Source organism: Aedes albopictus, chromosome 2, assembly GCF_035046485.1.
Source record: "Aedes albopictus strain Foshan chromosome 2, AalbF5, whole genome shotgun sequence".
Lineage (NCBI taxonomy): Eukaryota > Metazoa > Arthropoda > Insecta > Diptera > Culicidae > Aedes > Aedes albopictus.
In genome coordinates, this window is record NC_085137.1 from 227117381 (window position 1) to 227138033 (window position 20653).

Here is a 20653-nt window from a genome sequence, read left to right on the forward strand (position 1 = left end):
GTAAACAAAATTAGCGCATCTGATCTTCTTATTTTAAGCTTATTATGAGTGAGCAAGAACAGAATAATTAAATGCACTGATGTTTGAAGCTTGCTTCTTGAGATTTGTGCGTCTGAAGATCTGATGCACTGTTGAAGCGGGATTTCAAGAAGTTTGTCCTTAACCGTACCTAGCTTTGAGGACTCCTCCGTTTGTTTATCGTACTTACACTGCACAATCCAGCAACTGCGTGAACTGCTCGATCAACTACAACGAAGTCTTCGTACGATGTAGACAGTAGTGTGGCACTTAGATAAGAAGCAAGCTTTGCCCCAGTGATGAGGTTACGCCAAGAATAAGAAGAAAATATATGGCCCAAGAAGTGACCACACAAATTGAAAAGTCCTCTAATGCCTTGATACTTGTCCAGGACTCAAAATACTAGCATGCAACATTCCTAGTATCCATCCTACCTGTCATGATGAGGTTATAGAATCCCGATCCCCAACCAGTAGCCTTTAGGACTGCAAGTGGAACCCTTCTATAGCGCTATTGGGGTGCTTTGATATGGATCCCCGAATATGTACCAGCATGCCCGTGCTTCCCGCCAGCTAACAAAAAAGTGTAATCAACGTATTCCAATGATTTCATCAAGATTTTCTTTACAAGTATTCTATGAAGGATTACTCCATGAATTCTTTCGGAGATACCTTTAACGTTACATCTAGCAGCTACTTCAAGGACCTCCACAAAAAAAATCTCTAAGATTTACTTCAGAACTTTTTTCAGGGGTTGCTTCAAAAATTCTTCTAAGCATTGCTTTGGAAATAGTTACAATGATTCCTTTAGGAACTCATCCAAGCATTTCTTTAGAAATTTACTCAAAAATATCTCAAAGAATCCTTCAAGGATTTTTTTGGATTATTTTTTCATGAAGTTCTTCAAGGAATCCTTTAGATCGGTGATTCCCAAAGTGGGCGAAATCGCCTCCCAGGGGGCGAAAATCAGGCCAAAGGGGGCGAAAATTTGAAAAACCAAAACTGGGGGCGAAAATACTGAAATGGGGGGCGATTTTTTAATTAATTGAGAAATATCAGAAGTAGTAAAATACAAGTCCAGAATGTCAATTGAATCATTGAAATTCCCTGGCATTTCAAGTTTTTTTTCCAAGATTATTAAAAAATGTTTGCTTAGAGATCGATTGAATTTTTGAAGAATTTGTGATGTTTATGTGGACTTTTTGGCAAAATTTCAAGAAAAAAAGCAAATAAGAAAGCTACACGAATTTTCGAAAAAATTGCTAGGGATTCTGAAGATTTAATAAAATGTATATGAAGAAACTTCGGTGGAGAAAATTATTTATTTATTTTTGTCCAAATCATGAAAGGGACAGTTTTTTTTTTGACTTGATAAGAAAGTTTGTTTTTAAGCGTTTTTATGGAAATTTCTATCAAAACCATGAATTTTAAGATGAATCTTAGAACACTTTTCGGGTGAAATTTGTCATACATTGTTTGAAAATATTCCAGAGAAGCTTCCCGGAGGGATTCAAGACATTGCTTATTACTAGCAGCTTATATGCAAATTTTCCACAAATTCAGCGTTGAATTCTCTCAAAACCGAGTAATGACTGATAGATGTCTACTTATTTGACAATAAAAAGTTCTCCAATTCAGAGGAAGTTTGTCAATTTGGATCACTGGCCTTTTCTTTATTTTCGATTACTGAGCAAAGCTGACTACATTTGAAAATACACCAATATGTTCCTGATTTGTACTTTTTGTATAGTTTTGTAATTGTTTTTTTTTTCAATTTGCCACCAGTCTTATTTGAGTACTTGTAACCAAACATCTCGCGTGTTGAAGAACACCCTTTTAGAACACTAGTAAAACATCTGGTTGAAGATAACGTTCTGTTTTGCCCGATTTTGTTCAAGAATATGTACAGCACATACATGATTTCAAAACGTATTGTTTTTACATGCGATAATGCAGTATTTTTTTTCTAATGCAAGAAATCGATGCATTTGCAAAGCAACTCAATGAAAATGAAAGCGATACTAATTTAGATATATATTAAATATCGGGGGGAGCGACACTAGTTTTGCCAAACCGAAAAACCCCAAAAAAATACCGAAAAAGTCGAAAAAAACCGGTAAAACCCGCAAAACTTTTGCGGGTTTTAACTACTTTTTTGGGCTTTTTTCAGCTTTTTTTTGAGTTTTTTTTTGCTTGGCAAAACTAGTGTCGCTCCCCCTGTTAAATACCGGTTTTGCCACAAAAGTGTAAAATAGTAGTTCCGCTAATCAAATTTTCAGCCTTTTATCATGGAAAAAAAATTTTTTTTTGGGGCGAAAATGTTTTTCTCAAGCTCCAAGGGGGCGATACCTCCTAAAAGTTTGGGAAACATTGTTTTAGATGGATCTTTAGGAGATTTTCTAAAGGAATTGTGGATGAGTTTCAGAAGAAATCATTGTAAGAATGCTTGCAGGAATTTTTAAAGAAATTTTCAAAGGAATCCTCAAAAAATCTTCTAGATGAATTCTAAGATGTATTACGAAAGAATCATTGGGTTGATTTTGAAGGTATTTTTAATTACATTCTTGAAAAAAAATGAACTTTATGAATTCTAGCATAACATGTGAACAGAACTCTAGAGCGTTTTAGTAAACAAACGTGTTTGGGTAGGTATTATCTTGATCCACCCTCACATACCTATACCTGCTACTAACTAATACCGTTATGTGTGTTCTTCCTGATAGTGGCGCGCGTTCGAAACAAGTTTGTTATTGGCTTTTTTACACGTGAGGCTTGAACAGAAGTATTAAAAGAATTGCATACAGGATTCTTGAAGATTTTTTAAGGTATGGGAATTTTGGAAGCATTTATTATGAAATGCCTGAATTATTACTCAAACGAATCAACGAATCAAACTCCAAAGAATTCCTCTCAAATTCTTTGATGCAAATAAAAATACAATCTTCAAGGAATATTTGTAACGTTACTTAAAAAAAATCCTTGAAGAAAAAGATAAATTTAATTTCCTTACTGGAACTTTCTATCGGATTCTTGGACGAATTGTGAAATCTCCTACAGATCTTTGGATATTTCCTACAGCAATTATTCGAGGAATTAGTAGGTATAAATAAGATCTTGTAGGTAGCAGAGAAACACGTGTTACGAAAACTTGGTTTATTACGGAGAAATTACAAGGTATTTGACGGTTGGTTTTGAACTGAACCGGCCGAGGTGAAAAGCCTCATATTTATACCCCACCAGTTGTTTACTCGGTTGCCGTGGTTACCATTTCGATGATGATGATGATGATGATGACCACGACGCATGCGCAATGTTATTCCGGAAGTCATAAACTCCCAGACTACTAAGTTTTTCACACCCCCTCTCAATCCGACATTCCTAGGTAGGTCGTCAACAGTTGGAACCGGCTGGCTTCCAGGGATTTTGTGAAGAGATCAGCCAGTTGATCACGAGTGCCGATTGATTCAACCCTGATGTCGGTGAAGAAGTTGACCAGGGCCGGAATCGAAGTGCTGTTTTCTGGAAGCGTGGCCGTTTTGAAGAAGGTTGGCAAGCTCCTGGCCACTGGGCATCTACGAGGAAGTTTCTATGAGATCAACCTGTTATTAGAAGAAACCGATGCAAAAATATTGACGGAGGAGGGCCGCAATGAACCATCACATAGAACAAGCGTGAGAGCCAACCGGTTGCTGAGGAGAAATGTTCCTGAAGTGCGTGGATCCGTACACCAGCTTGCCCGGAGCACAGACGGTGAGGCTACCCGTTCGGTCCTATTCGCGAGGTCGGTTTCAAGACGAAATGGTCATAGAAAGCGGGGTCCAGGCAAACGAACGGTTACTGAAAACGTCAAGTTTGGTGCGTTGTCCTTTCCCTGGCAGCTCGAACAAGAGGGAGGAAACAGCCAACGACGACATGATCTCGATCAAGCCAACGGCGAGCAAGAAGATGCGCTCCCTTCGCGAACAGAAAGACGCAACATTCCAAGTGAATTGCCGTCGAGGCCCAGCGGACGGGAGCGCCTGCTCCTCGGTAAGTGTAACGATTATTTTGAATATAGACAAATTTCTGGCGAATTGGTTTCCGCAGATGCGCCTGTATCGGTTGACGAAGGACACGAACGTGATGGCCAATTTATGTGGATGGCAGCGAGGCGACGACCTGGTGCTAGCAGAAAGCAAATACCGGCGTTCATCAAGTTGCCTCAAGGAAGAGAAACCCTGGAATCGAGGAAGACGATCCGTTCACAAGATGTCCAACGTGTTGATGATAGGATCGGCGGCTATCGGGCAACTTCCGTAACCAGCGTAGTAAAGCTACCAGGACGTAGTAGGACTGGCCGATTGAGAGGGGGTGTTGGAGTAGTAGGCAATCAGCCGTTGCTCCCCTGAGACGTGTAGTTGCTAGGTAACCCTAGCAACGTACATTACCTGTTTGTGAAAATTAACAAACATGATCATTCCGTATTCGCACTTCGTGCAGTTCAAACGCTTTTAATAAACCTTCCGTTTTATTACTTGTTCAACCGCGAGTTTCCTTTTTTGAAGTCCCCGTTTGTCCCTTCAAGATAAGAAAATGCTTGAACAAATTCCTTCTAAATCTTTGAAAGGATTTTTAGAAAAACCTTTCGAGGCATTGGAACGTTTGATAAAAATCTAAAAAAAAATCTCGTAGAAATTTCTAAAGGATTCCTAGCCTCAAATGAATCGTTTGTGGAAATCTCAAGGAAATACTTTATGGAAATCTTGGTAATATTACTGGAGAAATTCTTTGAAGCAGTTCCTAGATGAATCGTGAAGGATATCCAAGAAAAAGTTCTTTGAGTTCCTCATTTATAATCAATGCACGATGGGAGAAAAATGAATATAAACCGCGAAGAAATTCAACATCTCTGCTCGATGTGGATGAATTCGAATGAAATTTTGACACAAACTGCCAAAATCTCTACAGTTTCAGATGATCGGGCCCGTTTTAACCCGCGCTCTCTCATTTTCAACTATTTGGAAAAATCCTGGCGTGCAAAATAAATGATTTATTTAATTCGTGTTTGTGTTAAAACTTCCGTAGTATCAAATGGAGCTGGTTTGGCTCACCACACGGCATAAAAAATTGGAATATCGTCAAATAACCCCGATATCCCCTATTTCTTCAAATTTTCACATGCATCTTCGCCCGGAGTGGAACGCAATCGACAAGAGAAGGACCAATCATATGCAAATTTCCGATACTATGGAAGTTTCTACACAAACACGAGTTAAATAAGCCACTTATTTTGCACACCAGTCTGGAATAGATGAGGATTTTCTCAAAAAGGTGTGAGAGAGAGAGAGCGCGGGGTAAAACGAGCTCAATACACTGATTTCCAGCATCGTACGGTGGATGACACTCTCCTTATTTGAAATAATAAAGATTTTTTCAGTGTGTGTCAAAAATTCATTCGATTCCGTAAACTCCGAGCAAAGATATTGAATTTATTCGCGTTTTATACCTATTTTTTCCCACTGTGCAATGCTTGATGAAATCGATGGCAAAAAAATATTAGAAGTTTCGTGAAGGAAATACGGAAGATATTGGTGTTATCGCTAAAAAATCTTTGAAGATACACTGGAACCTCTTTTAATGCACGTGGCTGGGACTGCATACATTAAAAATGTACATAAATTAAAAAAAGGCATAAAAAGTGGAAAATTTATGTTTAAATTAAGTTTGGGCTTTAATTAGAGAATCTAGTTCGCGCGAACAGGTCTCCGGGCAGTTGAGGTTGGGCTGAGGGAGTTTCCAGAAAGTTCCCAGAGAGCCCAAAAAGGGAGTTCCAAATGGGCTTCAGGGGCATTTCAAGGGGATGCTTCGGGGGATTTGAGGAGCCTTTTAAGGGCGTTCTGTCAAGATTTTTTGGTGTTTTACAGGAGGGCATTCGAACCGGGAAAAACGGGAAAAAGACGGGAATTTGGAACGACCGGGAAAAAAGCCGGGAATTTTAGATGATTACCGGGAAAATGGTTGTTGAGAGAAAATTGCTGACCATATTTCTTTTTTTTTACACCTTACCGATATCTGCATTAGCAAGCTAATTTCAAATAATCGATTTCATTGAAATCTCTAGCAGTTTTTTTTTCAAATAATGCAAAAATTCATCCTGATGTAGCCAATTTTGCTAAAATTACATAAAAAATCCAGTTAAAATGCGATATCTTGGTTCATCCTTACTATACCAACATTACAAACATTTTACAGAAAATGTTGTTTAAGTAAGCATTTCAGAAGAAGCAGTGTACCAGTTACGTTTATCTGTTCAACGTTCACATTACAATGTCAAGATAATGTTCATCTTATTCAGCTTGATATTCTTCGACGAAGGACTCTTCAAGAGGTCTCAGTCTTATTTTTGATCCTCCCAAATGTTTACAATAATCTGGTGGATTGATTGATGTAGCTGCTCGTTTCCGTGCTTAAGAAGTTCGACCGGGAACTCGTCCTTCCTAGCAGCCTTGCTATTTTCAGCTTCTTAGTGGTCTTCTTAACCTCATCAGTGTTGTTGGTTCCACTACTTACTGTCATCCATTATAATTCACTGCTACCATTCAACTAATCTTCGAAGTGCTCCTTCCACATTGCTTCCCCCATTGTTTTGTCTATCAGCAAACTTCCTTCCAGGTCATTGCACATAGCGGGTACTGGCGTAGTCTTGTGCCACGCACCATTTACAGTTCCATAAAGCATCCGCATATCGTTCCTGTTCATGCTTTCCTGTGCTTCAGCAATCACACTTTCTTCGTGCTGCCGTTGGGTGTTACATACTTCAAAAATGTCCATTTTGAAAAACCGGGAAAACCGGGAAAAAGACGGGGATTCCAAAACTGAAATTTAGTGGCCACCCTGGTTTTCATGGGATTACGGGGAATTCAGCGGTATTTCAATGGTATTATGTGGGTTTCAGGGGCGTTCCAAGGGGCTTTAGGGGCAATTCAAGGGGTCTCAGGAGCCTTTGAAGGACGTTACAAGAGATTTGAGGGGCGTTTTAAGGTATTTCAGAGAGTTTCAGAGTGTTTCAGGAACATTTTAAGGGCGTTTTGGGGGCGTTTGATGGCATTTCAGGTTCGTTTCTAGGGGTTCATGAACCCTGTTAAAGGCGTCCAAATGGGTTTTAGAGGCATTTCAAATTGATTATGATGATTTCAAGGGCGTTTCAATGGAATTACGGAGGTTTCAGGGGCGTTTCAAGGCATTTCAGGTCAGTGTCGTATCAGGGGGATTCAAGACAATCTTTAAAGCAAAGGGTTTTTCAGGGATGTTTTGAAAGTTATTGTGTTTAGGTCTCTAAAAATCCTTTGAAACTTCCTGAAATGCCTACAAGATCCCTCTGAAACCCTCACGACCCCATGTAACGCACCCAAGTCGGTCCGAAACCTGCAAAAACTCATCGTAACGCTTCCGTAACGCCGAAAATGCTCTAAAGCTTTCTAAAATGCCTCCAAAATTCTCCTTAAACCAAACCCCCTTCAAACGCCTCCGCAACGCTTCTGAAACCAGCCTAAAATGATCTGCGACTTCCTGAATAGACTTCGAAACCCCCTTAACGCACATGAGACCTTCGGAAACACCCAAAAACGTACCTGTAACCTTCCTTTGCTCTCCCCTATAAACATCCCTTGGCCGCCGTTGCAATAGTTCCCGTCATTATTAAATATTCTTATGCAAAATTTTGGTTCTGAGTAGCTTTCCCTCTTTTTATGCAGGGCATAAAAAAAGGTGCGTAAATTTAAAGGGCACAAAAATAAGTTTTAGGGTATGTAGAAAAATTGCTCGATGGAAACTTTGGATTCGTTGAAGGAATTCCAGTAGAATTTCTTGGAGAAAATATCGTAAGAATATTCGAAAAAATCCTGAATTATAGAAATACATAAAGAATCCTAGCATGAAAGAAGTCCCGAAGAATTTCTTGTATAAAATTATTTGTTAAATTCATGGGGAAATCATGTATGGTAGGTAGTTCTAAAATAATACTTGTACAAATTCTTAACGAATTTTTAGAGAAATCGCAAGAGGATTTATTGGATACTAAGAAGACTTTGGAAAATAAAGAAAGTTTGGGAGGAATTTCTTAAGGATCCTTTGAAGGAATTCCTCAGGAATTTTGGAATAAAACACAGGTAGAATTCCGAATGCGATCCCAGGAAAAATCCCAAAAGTAATCCTCGGTAGAACCTTTGGTGAAAATATTCAATAAACTAAACGAGGTATGCTTTATCCGATGAATGGAACCTTTGTATGAGTTTCTAACAAGATCCTGGAAGAGATTTTGAAAGAATCTTTGGATAATTTTCAAGAGATTTTTGGAAGACATACTTAAGAAATCATCGCATTAATCACTTAAAGGATGCTTCTAGACAATCTTAGAGAATTCCTGAAAAAAGCGGCAAAACAGTCTTAGGAGGAATTCATACAGGAATCCTTGGAGAAACTTCCGAAGAAATTATTTTTTTAAAAAATGGTATCTGTTCCTTTACTATTTAGGCATATACGCTCCCATTTTTATGCTACTCAAAACAAAGAAAATAAGTGCTTTGCGAATTACAACAAAAATACGAAATCAATCAGTGCTGCAATCGCTTTGTTTTTTAATGGGATGAATCTGGGATCGTTAGATTACCATAGGCACAAGGACTCTACCAACAATCTTTAGAGTTATTTTTTAACCAATTCTTTGGATGAAATCCTGGAAAAATCATTAACAATTCCTGACGAATTGTTTACTAAGATGCTTGATGAAAACAAAGAATGATTTATCAAAAGCTTTCTCGATAGAATTTTGAAGGAGGCTTATCAAAAATCGCAATAGGGATTTTTAGAAGGGTTCCTAGAGGAGCGCTAGCAAAAATTTCTGAAGGAATCCTCGTGGAAACTTTTACGGTAGATGGATGTTAAACAATTCTTTGGAGGAATTCTAGCAGGATTTTTCGAAAGGATAATCCTAGATTTTCTTAGAGGAATTTCTGTAGAAGAATTCATGAGTTGTTATCCAATGAATTCTTTGAAATTTTCCTGGATAAATTCTAGGAAGAATCTCTTAGTTGATACTTAGAGACACTTCTTGAAGAATCCTTGCAGAAATGTTTCGAAAAATTCATTTCAGTGATTACCTACACTAGTTTACAAAATAAAACGAAAGTCGTGAACTTGTGACAACGACCAAAATTTTTGAAACATAATTTAGTGCTGATATCGAAACTGCGCTACAAAAAATTTTAAGTAGTAAAGTTTTCGAGTTTTAGCTCAATATCGAGTTTTACAACTTTTCAAAATAAGGAATTCAATAAAATTCAAATAACTTGCGTTTGTTCAACAAATTTTAAATATTTTTTCTATAAATTAAAAGCTAAATATAATATCATTCGATCATCTGAATGCAGGTTTTGCGTCAGATTGATGAAATTCAAGATATTGGCGAGTTTTGGGGACGATCTTCTTAAATTTTAGCAAAATTTCCAAAAATATATGAGGAAATGTATTTTTTTTTTCAATACGAAAAAAAAACAATTTTAAAATTCTTTATCAACGTTTATTTGACGTATTATATGCAGGCGAGTTACAGTAAAAAAAATCAGCTCTATCGGAGCATTGATTACGGAGAATGAGATGTGCGAAGTGAGCAACCCCTCCGTAACTTGACAGATAAGCTCAGTTTCGCGTACCTACTTGCAAATCGCAGATGTCGCTACTGTTCGTAAACAACGGGTCCATCCTTCACTGACGCAACAATTTTTGTCCATGCGAAAACATCTTTTTGTTTCATAATGAGTGGAAGTCAACAAGAGGCTAGCCTTTCGTATGAAAAGGACGTATTCAACAGAAGCGCAAAAACTAATTTTCATTAAATTGAAATTATTTTGATTTTTCATTTTGTTGTTGTAAGAAATGTAATAAAAGCACATGTTTAAACGGTCTTCCATATTAATTGGTGACTGCGCATGCTAGGCCAAACCGAAGATCAAACTCGAAAAAAAGAACATCTGCAAATGATTGTTTTTAACTTCCATTTTTACTTGGCCACCAGATATGTAGCTGTAAAATGTTAGCATAAGTAATCTAATTTATTACTTGCTGGTGCTTAATAACCGCACTAGAAGAAAACATAAGTTTCTTATTAATTTTATGAAAGCCGATTACTTTGCCTTTACTTGTTTTATAGATATAATTTTCGCTTCTAGTAAACAAATTCATTATGCCGCACCTCATTTGCAGTTATCTACCACAAAAAAAGTGGAAACAACAAATAAAGGTTTCTGTTTAATGTTTCAATATTTTTTGTTCGGTTTGTTATTGTCGGTTTTCGTCCTTTTCAAAAGAAGCGCTTGCCGCTTTGAATCTGACAGTACCACCCGGACCAAAATTTTTAGGTACGCTGACGTTGTTCGGCAGCTGTCAAGAAGCTCCCGGGTTGGAAGTGAGCGACTATGATTAATAGAACAAAAATCGATTTCAAATTATCAACCTTGTATGAAAAGTCGAAAAAATTCCGCTCTACTGTATTTTTTTCCTTTGCGTATTCGAACTCAGAGCATGATTCTACACCAAAAACGATCATCAGCTTACCGAGTTCAAAAATGCTGTAACGAATCACATTGTTGTCAGCCGTCAGTAAGGATCCGAAGTAGACGAATTCCTGCACCACCTCGAAGGTATCCCCGTCTATCGTAACATTACTATCCAGACGGATCCGGCCCTGTTCAGTTCCGCCCACCAGCATGTACTTTGTTTTTGAGGCATCCACCACCAGTCCGACCTTAACTGCTCCGCATTTCAGGCGGTTGTTCGGCTCTACCACCGTTCCAAATGTTCTGGCGATAATATCCATGTTGTCCGCGAAGCACACAAATTGACCGGATTGTGTGAAAATCGTTCCTCGGCTGTTGAGCCCAGCTCGTCGGCATCGTCGCATCACTCCTTTCAGAGCGATGTGGAAGAGTGAGTAGGTATGAGAGTCCGTCACCTTGTCACAGTCCCCGGCGAGATTCGAATGAATTGAATAGTACACTCAAAACCCTTACGCAATTTTGCACACCGTTCATCGTTGCTTTAATGTGTCTAGTCAGCTTCCCAGGAAAGCCGTTTTCGTCCATGATTTTCCATAGCTCTGTGCGTTCAATATTGTCATATGCCGCTCTGAAGGCGGAACAGGTGATGTGTTGGGACCTGGTATTCACGGTATTTCTGAAGGATTTGCCGTACGGTGAAGATCTTCTCCGTTGTCGACCGGCCGTCGATGAAGCCGGCTTGATAACTTACCACGAACTCATTAGTTTTAGGTGACAGACGACGGAAGATGATCTGGGATAGCACTTTGTGGGCAGCATTCAAAGTAGTGATCGCTCGGAAGTTCTCACATTCCAAATGGTCACTCGAGAGTAAAATGTATAGATTTATCATTGTAAAGTATGTACACTTCCGATCAAAAGTTTGGGGTCACCCCCTCAAACCAAATGTTAAGATGACAGTGGTAATATGACCCATTTTCTATTAGCTCTCAACTGCTTTTTACAGAACTTAGCTAAAAAATCTAGAAAAAAAGTTTTAAAATAAATTAACTCTTCATGTCATCGACCTAAAGTTTGGGGTCACCCCTCAATATGATGTATCAGCCAAAAGTTTGGGGTCACTCTCGTAAAACATGAAAAAGTGATTTGGTGATATCTTCGTCATCTATAGTTCAATTTTAATTATTTTTGGCTCATTTCAAAGATAATTAACTTACACGTGTTTACGTGATATCTTTAACTTAACGTATTTAACGATTTTTATATATAAAAATGTTATGTAAAGTTGACACATTTCACCACACTTCAAAAAATGAGGCCACTTTACGTTAAGTTTTAGTATGTAAATTTCAACAAATATGTGTGGTTCAATGTCTATGCAGTAAGTATCATTCATTTTGTTTCAAATAAGCCAAGAAGAATTAAAATTGAATACAAGATGACAAAGATATCAACAAACCACTTTTCCATGTTTTACGAGAGTGACCCCAAACTTTTGGCCGTTACATCATTTTGAGGGGTGACCCCGAACTTTAGGTCGATGACATGAAGAGTTAATTTACTTAACCCGTATCGGCCTGAGTCAGCGCATATGAACTAAAAATGTCGCCGTTCAGCGAATACACAACGGATTTGAATAATTTTTTGACAGTGCACTCGTACATATGTCTTGTTTGTAAAAGTGGACAGAGAACGTCGGAATGGTCCCTATGGCCGGAGTTATTCCGGTGGGTCACTGGGTCAGATTCGTATAAAAAGGGCTGTTTTTCGGTACACAGAGTGTTTTCCATTATGATTCGCTATTAAACGCACTCTATTTTCACTAAAACTTATACCTCTGCAACCAAACATTGATTCCACACAGTTTTTGACCGTTTAGGAACTACCGGATGTGGCCACCGGACATAATCTCCGGAGGAACCTGCCACATACTGTATACTGGGGTACACAACCATAACCCATTTTTTGCAGCTCTATGTATTGACTTTAGCGGTATAGTGTCTTAGAAGATTTTGTTCTGTATACTGAACTCTTTATTTTGGGATTTTCACTTTTGTGATTAATCCACCTAAAAGTGCAACAGAAATTCACTTTTTTCAAAAATGAAGATAGAGTGTTGGTGTCTTCTGCAAAGTTGTAGAAAAATGTATTGTTGGAAAGTTTGCCGAACAAGCTATTACCTTATTTGCTTAATTATAAGAGTTATGTGTCGTTTTTTGTGAACGACCCCTCAAAATAGTTTTTACGTTATATCTTTTTCTAGGGATTTTTGGTAATTTTCGTGTGTTCTACAAAGTTGTTCTTTGTTATGAAATACAACTCCTGCTTTTTTTATCATTGGAATAACGCTCCAAGTGGAACAGAGCCTGCATCTCAAGAAAAACATAAATAGATTTTCTTAATGAGTTCTTGGAGAAATCCCTGGTGGAATCATGGAACGAATATTATAGAAATACCTGGAATGATAGTAGGTCTCTTCCAGAATTTATTGAAGGAATTCCCCTTGCAATAAGAACCACTAGCGTAGGCAGCCTTTTCTTTTTTCATTAATTCTTTTTGATAAATACTAAGAAATGCGGGATGAAGGAGAGGGCAAGTCCCTTGTCTTGTGTATTTACAACTGAGATTCCTACAAAGGTGCTGCTGTGAATCCTCCAAATATTTCTTTAAAATTTCTTGCTGTGATTCCTTCAGGGATTTCCAGTAGTATTTCAAGCAAAATTCCTAAAGAGAGAAATCTGGAAAAATCATTGGAAATATCAATAGAAATCCTTGGAGAAATCACAGTATTAATTTGAATATGATAACGTGGACATACTTCTGGAGCAATCTCAGCAAGAATTTCAGCATTTCAGCAGGAATTCCTTGAGACGTTATCCAAAGATTTCTTCATATTCCCAAGAGTTCCTCTTGACATTTTCGGCGCATTTCTCCAAGAGTTTCTTGAGGAATTCCTCTAGAAAATCTTCTAGGATACCTACCGTGATTTCTGCATTGATCCATTGTGTGTTGTTCTCAAAGTTCTGTGCCAAAGTTATCCTGAATCGGATACAAGAGAAAACATACGCAGCTCTCCGGCGGCAGCAAGGGAGTTCCGTGCCGGAAGATCTTGTGTTGACTATATTGTCACGCTCCGTATTATACTGGAGCAGGTGAACGAATCCCAAGAGTCCTTCTTTTTGGTGTTCATTGAGTACAAAAAAGCTTTCGATCGTCTGAGCCACGAAAATCTGTGGGGCGCCCTGAGACGCAAAGGAGTTTCGAATAAAATCGTCAATCTCATGGAAGCACATTACGAGACTTTTACATGCAGAGTCCTGCATACCGGAGCTCTATCGGATCCCAAACGCTCCTCTACGGCGGTTCTACCATCAACGTCGGCAAGACCAAATCGTTGGCTATCAACACGGATCAAGACGGCTAGGACTGCTTTCTGAATCTGAATCAATCAGATCACTCAACGCATCAAAACTCGAATTTTCATCTCCAACGTGAAATCTATGTTGTTGTACGCCAGCGAAACGTGGTGCGTGTCAGCAGAGACCATACAAAAGCTACAGATTTTCATCAGCCGATGTCTGCGGTTTATAATCCGGGCCTGGTGGCCTCAATACTGGACTCCGAGAACTGAGCTCCATCGACGATGTCATTTGAAACCGATATCAACAGAAATTCGAGAACGTAAATAGAGGAAGTCGACCACTCACCACGAAAGAACGGAGACGAAATCTGCAAGCAAGCGCTGGATTGGAATCCGGCAGGACATCGCAGCAGAGACAGACACAGGGGCCCGTGGCGACGAAGCCTCAACAAGGAAATCAAAGAAGGCGAACCTGACCTGGGTCGAGGTCAAGGCTGAAACCAGCAGCAGCCCAGGATGGAGATCTTTTACGTTGGCCCTATGTACCCCCAGAGGTGCTCAGGATACATGAGTAAGTGAGTGATTCCTGCAGAAGTTCCTTCTGTGATTGCTACAGAGATGTTTAAAAGGTACCTCCAAAAATGCACCATGAAGATTACTCAAGAATGCGTGCTGAGTTTCCGCCAAGATTACTTCATATGATTCCTACAGGAATTTCTTTCAAAATTATCAAATAATTTCTTCACAAACTCACCCAGGGTTTTTTTTTGCCGAATTCCTCTAGTGATTTTTCTCTGAATTCCTCTTCGTATTCTGGAAATCCTCTTCAAATTTCTTTGAGAATTCCTGTTGGTCCTGAAATGGTACTGTGGTTTTTCCGGGCTTTCGTGGTGGGAACCCTACAAGAAGTGTTGCTGGAACTCTTCTAGCAATTCCTGCTAGAAATACTTTAGGAGGATTCCCAAGAGCAAAAACTTCAGAAATACCATCTAGAAGTGCTTGAGAATTCTCAGCAAGAATACATGGAGAAATCCTGGTAGAAGTTCATGAATGAATCCTAAAGGAATTTCTAAGGTTATTCCGAGAGAAATTATTGGAGGAATCCTTGGGAAAATCCCTGAAAGGATGACCGAAGCAATTTGCGGAGGAATCCTAGGAGAAATCCATGGAAAAATTCCAGAAATTTCCAGGAGAACCCATCAAACATTTCTAGAGGAATTCCAAGAGGATTTCTCAAAAGATTTGGGAAGCCTGCTGGGGTGTCTCTGAAAACTCTTCCTGGGATTCCTCAAGGGAATCTCTTGTAATTCTTCCAGAAATTTCTGCTATAAAGAGAATTTGTGAAAGATAACTCTAGGAATGTCTTATTGTATTCCAGTCATTACTGCTGAGATTCCTTCAGGAACTCCTACTGATTTTTTTTCGAATTCTTGAGAAATTTCATGTATTTTCAGCATCTCCAATTAGGGGCTGTCCATATACCACGTGGTCATTTTTTTGGGGCTTTTCGACACCCACCACCCACCCCCCCGCGTGGTCATTTGTCCATACAAATTTTTAAATTTGTCCATACAAAATGGTCAATGGCCGAACCCCCCCTCTATGACCACGTGGTTTATGGACAGCCCCATTATTACTGTTGAGAATCTTCCAGGAATTCCTGGATGATTCCCTGCAGGTGGGAAACTCAGGAAAAATACTGGAGAATTCCAGTCTGAAATTTAAAGAAGAATCCCAGCAGCAGTCCAGTAGCAATCCCAGCAGTAGTTCCAAAAATAATCTGAAGATGATTCCTAGTAGGAGTACATAGTTTCTAAAGAAATCCATACTGGTATCGCTTGAGGAATCCCAGCAAGAATTTTTAGTGAAAATCCCAGAAGAGTTTTTGGAAGTATCCTTGCAAAAATTGCAGGAGCAATCTGAAGAATAAAATATAAAGGAATCATTGGAACTACAGAAGAAATTTATGAAGGAATTTCGAGAGCAATTTCTGAAAGTATCTATAGAGAATCACTGGAAGAACTATTGCTGGAGGAATTCATGAAAAAATACTTGGAGAAATCCCTTGACAAATCACAGAAAGAATTCCTGGAGGAACTTCAAGTGGACTCCTTGCAAGAATCCTGGATGGCAATCCCAGTAGCAATTCCTAGAGGAACCCAACAGGCATTCCGGAGACAATCCAAGAGAAATTTATGAAAACATTACCTTGGAAATCTTCAACAAATGCCTGTTGGGATTATCTTAAATATCCTTGTTGGGATTGCTACAAAGGTGTCTGCAATAGTTTCTTTGCATATCCTTACAAGGAATCCTCCAGAGATTTATCTAAGGGGTCCTATATAAAATCCTCTTGCTATGTCTCCAGAGATTTCTTCAAGAATTCCTTCAGGACTATGTCTTAGAATAGCAACAGATATTACTACTAGGGCTTCTCCAGAAATTACTGCTGGGGTTTCTCAAGCATTTTCAGCTGAAAGAACTCCAGGATGATCTGAAGCGAGAGATACCTGCGTAATCCCAGCAAAAGTTCCTGATAATTTCTACCAGAAATTTATAAATAAATTCCAGCAATATTCCTGAAGTAATACCAGTAAGAATTTCTTCAGATGCAGGCTCTGTTCCTCCTGGAGCGTTATTCCAATGATAAAAAAGCAGAAGGAGGTGAATTTCATAACAAAGAACAACTTTGTAGAACACACGAAAATTACCAAAAATCCCTAGAAAAGGATATAACGTAAAAACTATTTTGAGGGGTCATTCACAAAAAAACGACACATATCTCTTATAATTAAGCAAATAAGGTAATAGTTTGTTCGGCAAACTTTCCAATAATACATTTTTCTACAACTTTGCAGAAGATACCAACACTCTATCTTCATTTTTGAAAAAAAGTGAATTTCTGTCGCACTTTTAGGTGGATTAATCACAAAAGTGAAAATCCCAAAATAAAGAGTTCAGTATACAGAACAAAATCTTCTAAGACACTATACCGCTAAAGTCAATACATAGAGCTGCAAAAAATGGGTTATGGTTGTGTACCCCAGTATACAGTATGTGGCAGGTTCCTCCGGAGATTATGTCCGGTGGCCACATCCGGTAGTTCCTAAACGGTCAAAAACTGTGTGGAATCAATGTTTGGTTGCAGAGGTATAAGTTTTAGTGAAAATAGAGTGAGTTTAATAGCGAATCATAATGGAAAACACTCTGTGTACCGAAAAACAGCCCTTTTTATACGAATCTGACCCAGTGACCCACCGGAATAACTCCGGCCATAGGGACCATTCCGACGTTCTCTGTCCACTTTTACAAACAAGACATATGTACGAGTGCACTGTCAAAAAATTATTCAAATCCGTTGTGTATTCGCTGAACGGCGACATTTTTAGTTCATATGCGCTGACTCAGGCCGATACGGGTTAATATCTTTTTTTTTTTCTAGATTTTTAGCTAAGTTCTGTAAAAAGCAGTTGAAAGCTAATAGAGAATGGGGTATATTACCGCGCTCATCTTAAAATTTGGTCGACCCAATTTCCAGCGACACTGCCGTAAGTTTATATTCATTTTTTAGAAAATTTGGCAACTTTGGGTTGAGTTTACATGCAAATTTTTTTGAAAAAGTTTCTTTTAAATCACGTTCATCGTTTCTTTGATTTACTATCTTTTGAATGAGACCTAGGGTTTTGAAATCGGACGCAAATTGGCGAAGATATGGGCCTAAAACAATGACATGTTTATGAGGGGGTGACCCCAAACTTTTGATCGGGAGTGTACATCGTTAATTTTCATGGGGGACCCCCAAAGTCCTAGCTACCCCACTGGCCCAGTCCTTTCATTTGGCACTCCCAACATTCGCCGGTCGGTTGTAAATTAACCCTTTTACACTCGCACATATGTATGGAGGTTTAATAATTAATACTTCAGTGATAATTTTAATGCTAAAATCTTCCTCTTGAAAAGCTTTAAAGCCGACTCTGAGAGCACACAAGCGTGGGCTCTGATCCCTCTAGGACTTTGAAGGGGTCTATCTGGCATCGTAAATATAGCAGTAGTGCTTATTGTTTCGTGGATTGATTTCCTTGTTAACTACAACTTAGGACATAATGTGAAATAAGAGGCTCATTATAAAACTGGTTGGGCCATTTTTTAACCGGCTTATGCCATGCTGTCGAAAAGACTATGTAAACTTTGGATTTTAACGTTTTGAATAGTGAATTCCAAAAACTTTCGGTTTAATTCACAGTTTTGACTGTGTCTGTGGATGTGACCAAAGGTGCGAAAACAAAAAGTCGAAAATTATGAGTCGAAATTTGTCAAAGGGTCCCCAAAATCCCTCTTTATGCAGCATAAGAAGGTATTCGATGGCTCAAAATGTATGGGGTTTTCCAGTCTTTCGATGAATGTATGCAATGCCTAACGGAATTCTACTTGTAACCGCCCAATAAGACGACGTTATGGCTAATTGAGTAAATCTTTGTTGTTTTTTTATTTGCCCGGATTTGCAAATCGAGGAATTGCAATCATGCTCTCAACATACACCAGCATATATAGAACACACATCATCGCAATTAGAGATGTTTGTTATGCTGCAAATGCCACCATCCCGTTTGACTCCACTTCGCTAATTAACCGCAACCGACATTTGAGTTGAAGTTACATCAGAGAGACTCTAGTCTCTCTAGCACAGAAGAGCATAGAAGACATGAAATCCCACAAGCGTGCACCCATATGGTTTGGTTTCATCTGAAACAGTTAGGTTTCCAAGCTCGCTTGGAGGAAGACACTCAAGTGAAATGGTTAACTCCGAAAGGGTCACCGAGAAGCGATAAAAATTACAGATCCGTACATTAGCGATTGCTGATGATGCTGACGATGACGGTGATGATGAAGAGAGGGATGAATGACTGAATGCGCGCGCGCGTGAATCCTCCCTATTGATTTGTTTTCATTGCCACATAATTCTTGGACGTGGTTTGACCCCCTCCCATTGGTAAGGGCTTAGGGGAAAAGAGCTGCTATTGCGATGGAATACATACATCTTAATCGAACGGAGCGGCAAACCGATCGATCGCTTCGGGGTGATTGACTTGACTCGGCCGGCTGACGACGACGACGACGGTGTGGATGATGATGATTCAGTCGCTTCCAGACACTGGGTCCGGCTTTGCGTTGAATTGGAGAGTTGGCCCTTTGGGAGAGTCCTATTAGGTGCGGTCAAATTACCGCCATTAGGCAGTTTGTTGGGTGGAATACATTTCAATACGATTAATCTCTCCGAAGATGAGACGGGCGAACACGATCGACAAGAGCTGGGGCGTAAAATCAGTGCCGAGTTATTTCAACAGGCGTAAAATAGCACACGAGTTTATGGTTCAAACTCTTAACGATGATCGATTGGATAGTGCATTTGATGGGCTATGCATATCTACAGCATTGCAGTGAGACGACTTAAAGTGTTGGGTTGAAATCCCGTGAAAGTATTCGATATAAATTCGATATAAAATTCGGCACCAACATTTCAAAAAAAGCATAACTATGTAAAGCAGCTCTGGCCCAGTTTCAACGTAAAGCATTGTCCAGTTAGAATCCGGACGCAGATAATCACTTATATCTCAGAGGTGGAATAACAAACATTAAAGGTGAAGCCCTCAAAACAAACATAATTTACTGTGATTTCATAGAAAAATATCATAAAAATTATTTAATTTAATTTTTAATACATTTTCTCATTTTTTCCGTGATTACTTCCTTAAAAATCTGCACAATGGTAGTAAATTTTAACATCAACCCCTTCGGCGGATTTGTTTAACAATCAGGTCATCTCTGTAGTGTCCTGAGACCCTCCACCAATCTGATTAGGATTCCAAAGAAACTTTGCCAAATATTTCTCTTCTTGCGAAATTAAGGGCTATTCAGTGAATTCCAAAGAAGCGAAATTTGAGTGTTTTTTCGTTAATAAACACTATCCAACAGTGATGACACCACTACACATCTCAGGCTGTCGTGATAGCTCACCAAATTAGCTCAAACCTCTACATACCCCTTGTGTGCATTTTTGAAAAGCAGCACGCGATTCCTGAGGTTATCATCTTTGTACACATTTGGTGTCAACATAGTGATGTGAGAAAACGATGTCCAGAGCTCGAACTTCCTGGCAAATCTTGGAATTCCAAGCAGATTTATCCATGAACATAAACATCAATCTTCCTTGGGCACTTCCTCATGGCATGGTCAACAACATCTGTGCACATCACACATAATGGTTATAGAGACATTAACATTTTTCGCGACTGTCGTACCTGACCACGCTTAATTTTCAGCGTGTTTGTGCAAGATTTTTTTCCTTCACTTGTCTTCAATCTGAAATAACTTTTCACTCGTAGCGAGAAACTCGATGAAATTTTCACCATCAATAGAGGACTTGTTTATGATCAGACTGCTGTAAAAAAAATATGATTATGTTATGATCATTGAGAGCGTCACAATAAATTATCCTTTGCGTCCGGATTCTAACTGGACAATGCTTTAGTGTCAGAAAGAATAAGGGGGCTTGTCAGCGTCTCTGATTAGTGAGATCGTGAATTTCATCGGGCATCTGGATGCTTCAAACTGATCAATCGGATTCCACATCAATTGTACAAGTCATAGTGCTCTTTCCCGCAAAATACAGCATAAACCAAAGCATGAATCGATGAAAAAAATATTTGTACATTCCTTGTTTCAACACTCACAAGAAAATCCAC

General features: G+C 39.0%; 1 protein-coding gene across 1 annotated transcript in view; it reads left to right on the top strand.

Annotated features, from left to right (window-relative positions):
• Positions 1-1918: 1918 nt before the first annotated feature.
• The window catches only part of LOC109432877 (laminin subunit alpha-1), a gene marked incomplete in the record, with an annotated part of 122199 nt that continues 103464 nt past the window's right edge, over positions 1919-20653 (top strand). The window contains 1 exon segment of the mRNA XM_062847986.1: positions 1919-1927. Coding sequence (XP_062703970.1) covers positions 1919-1927 — 9 coding nt within the window.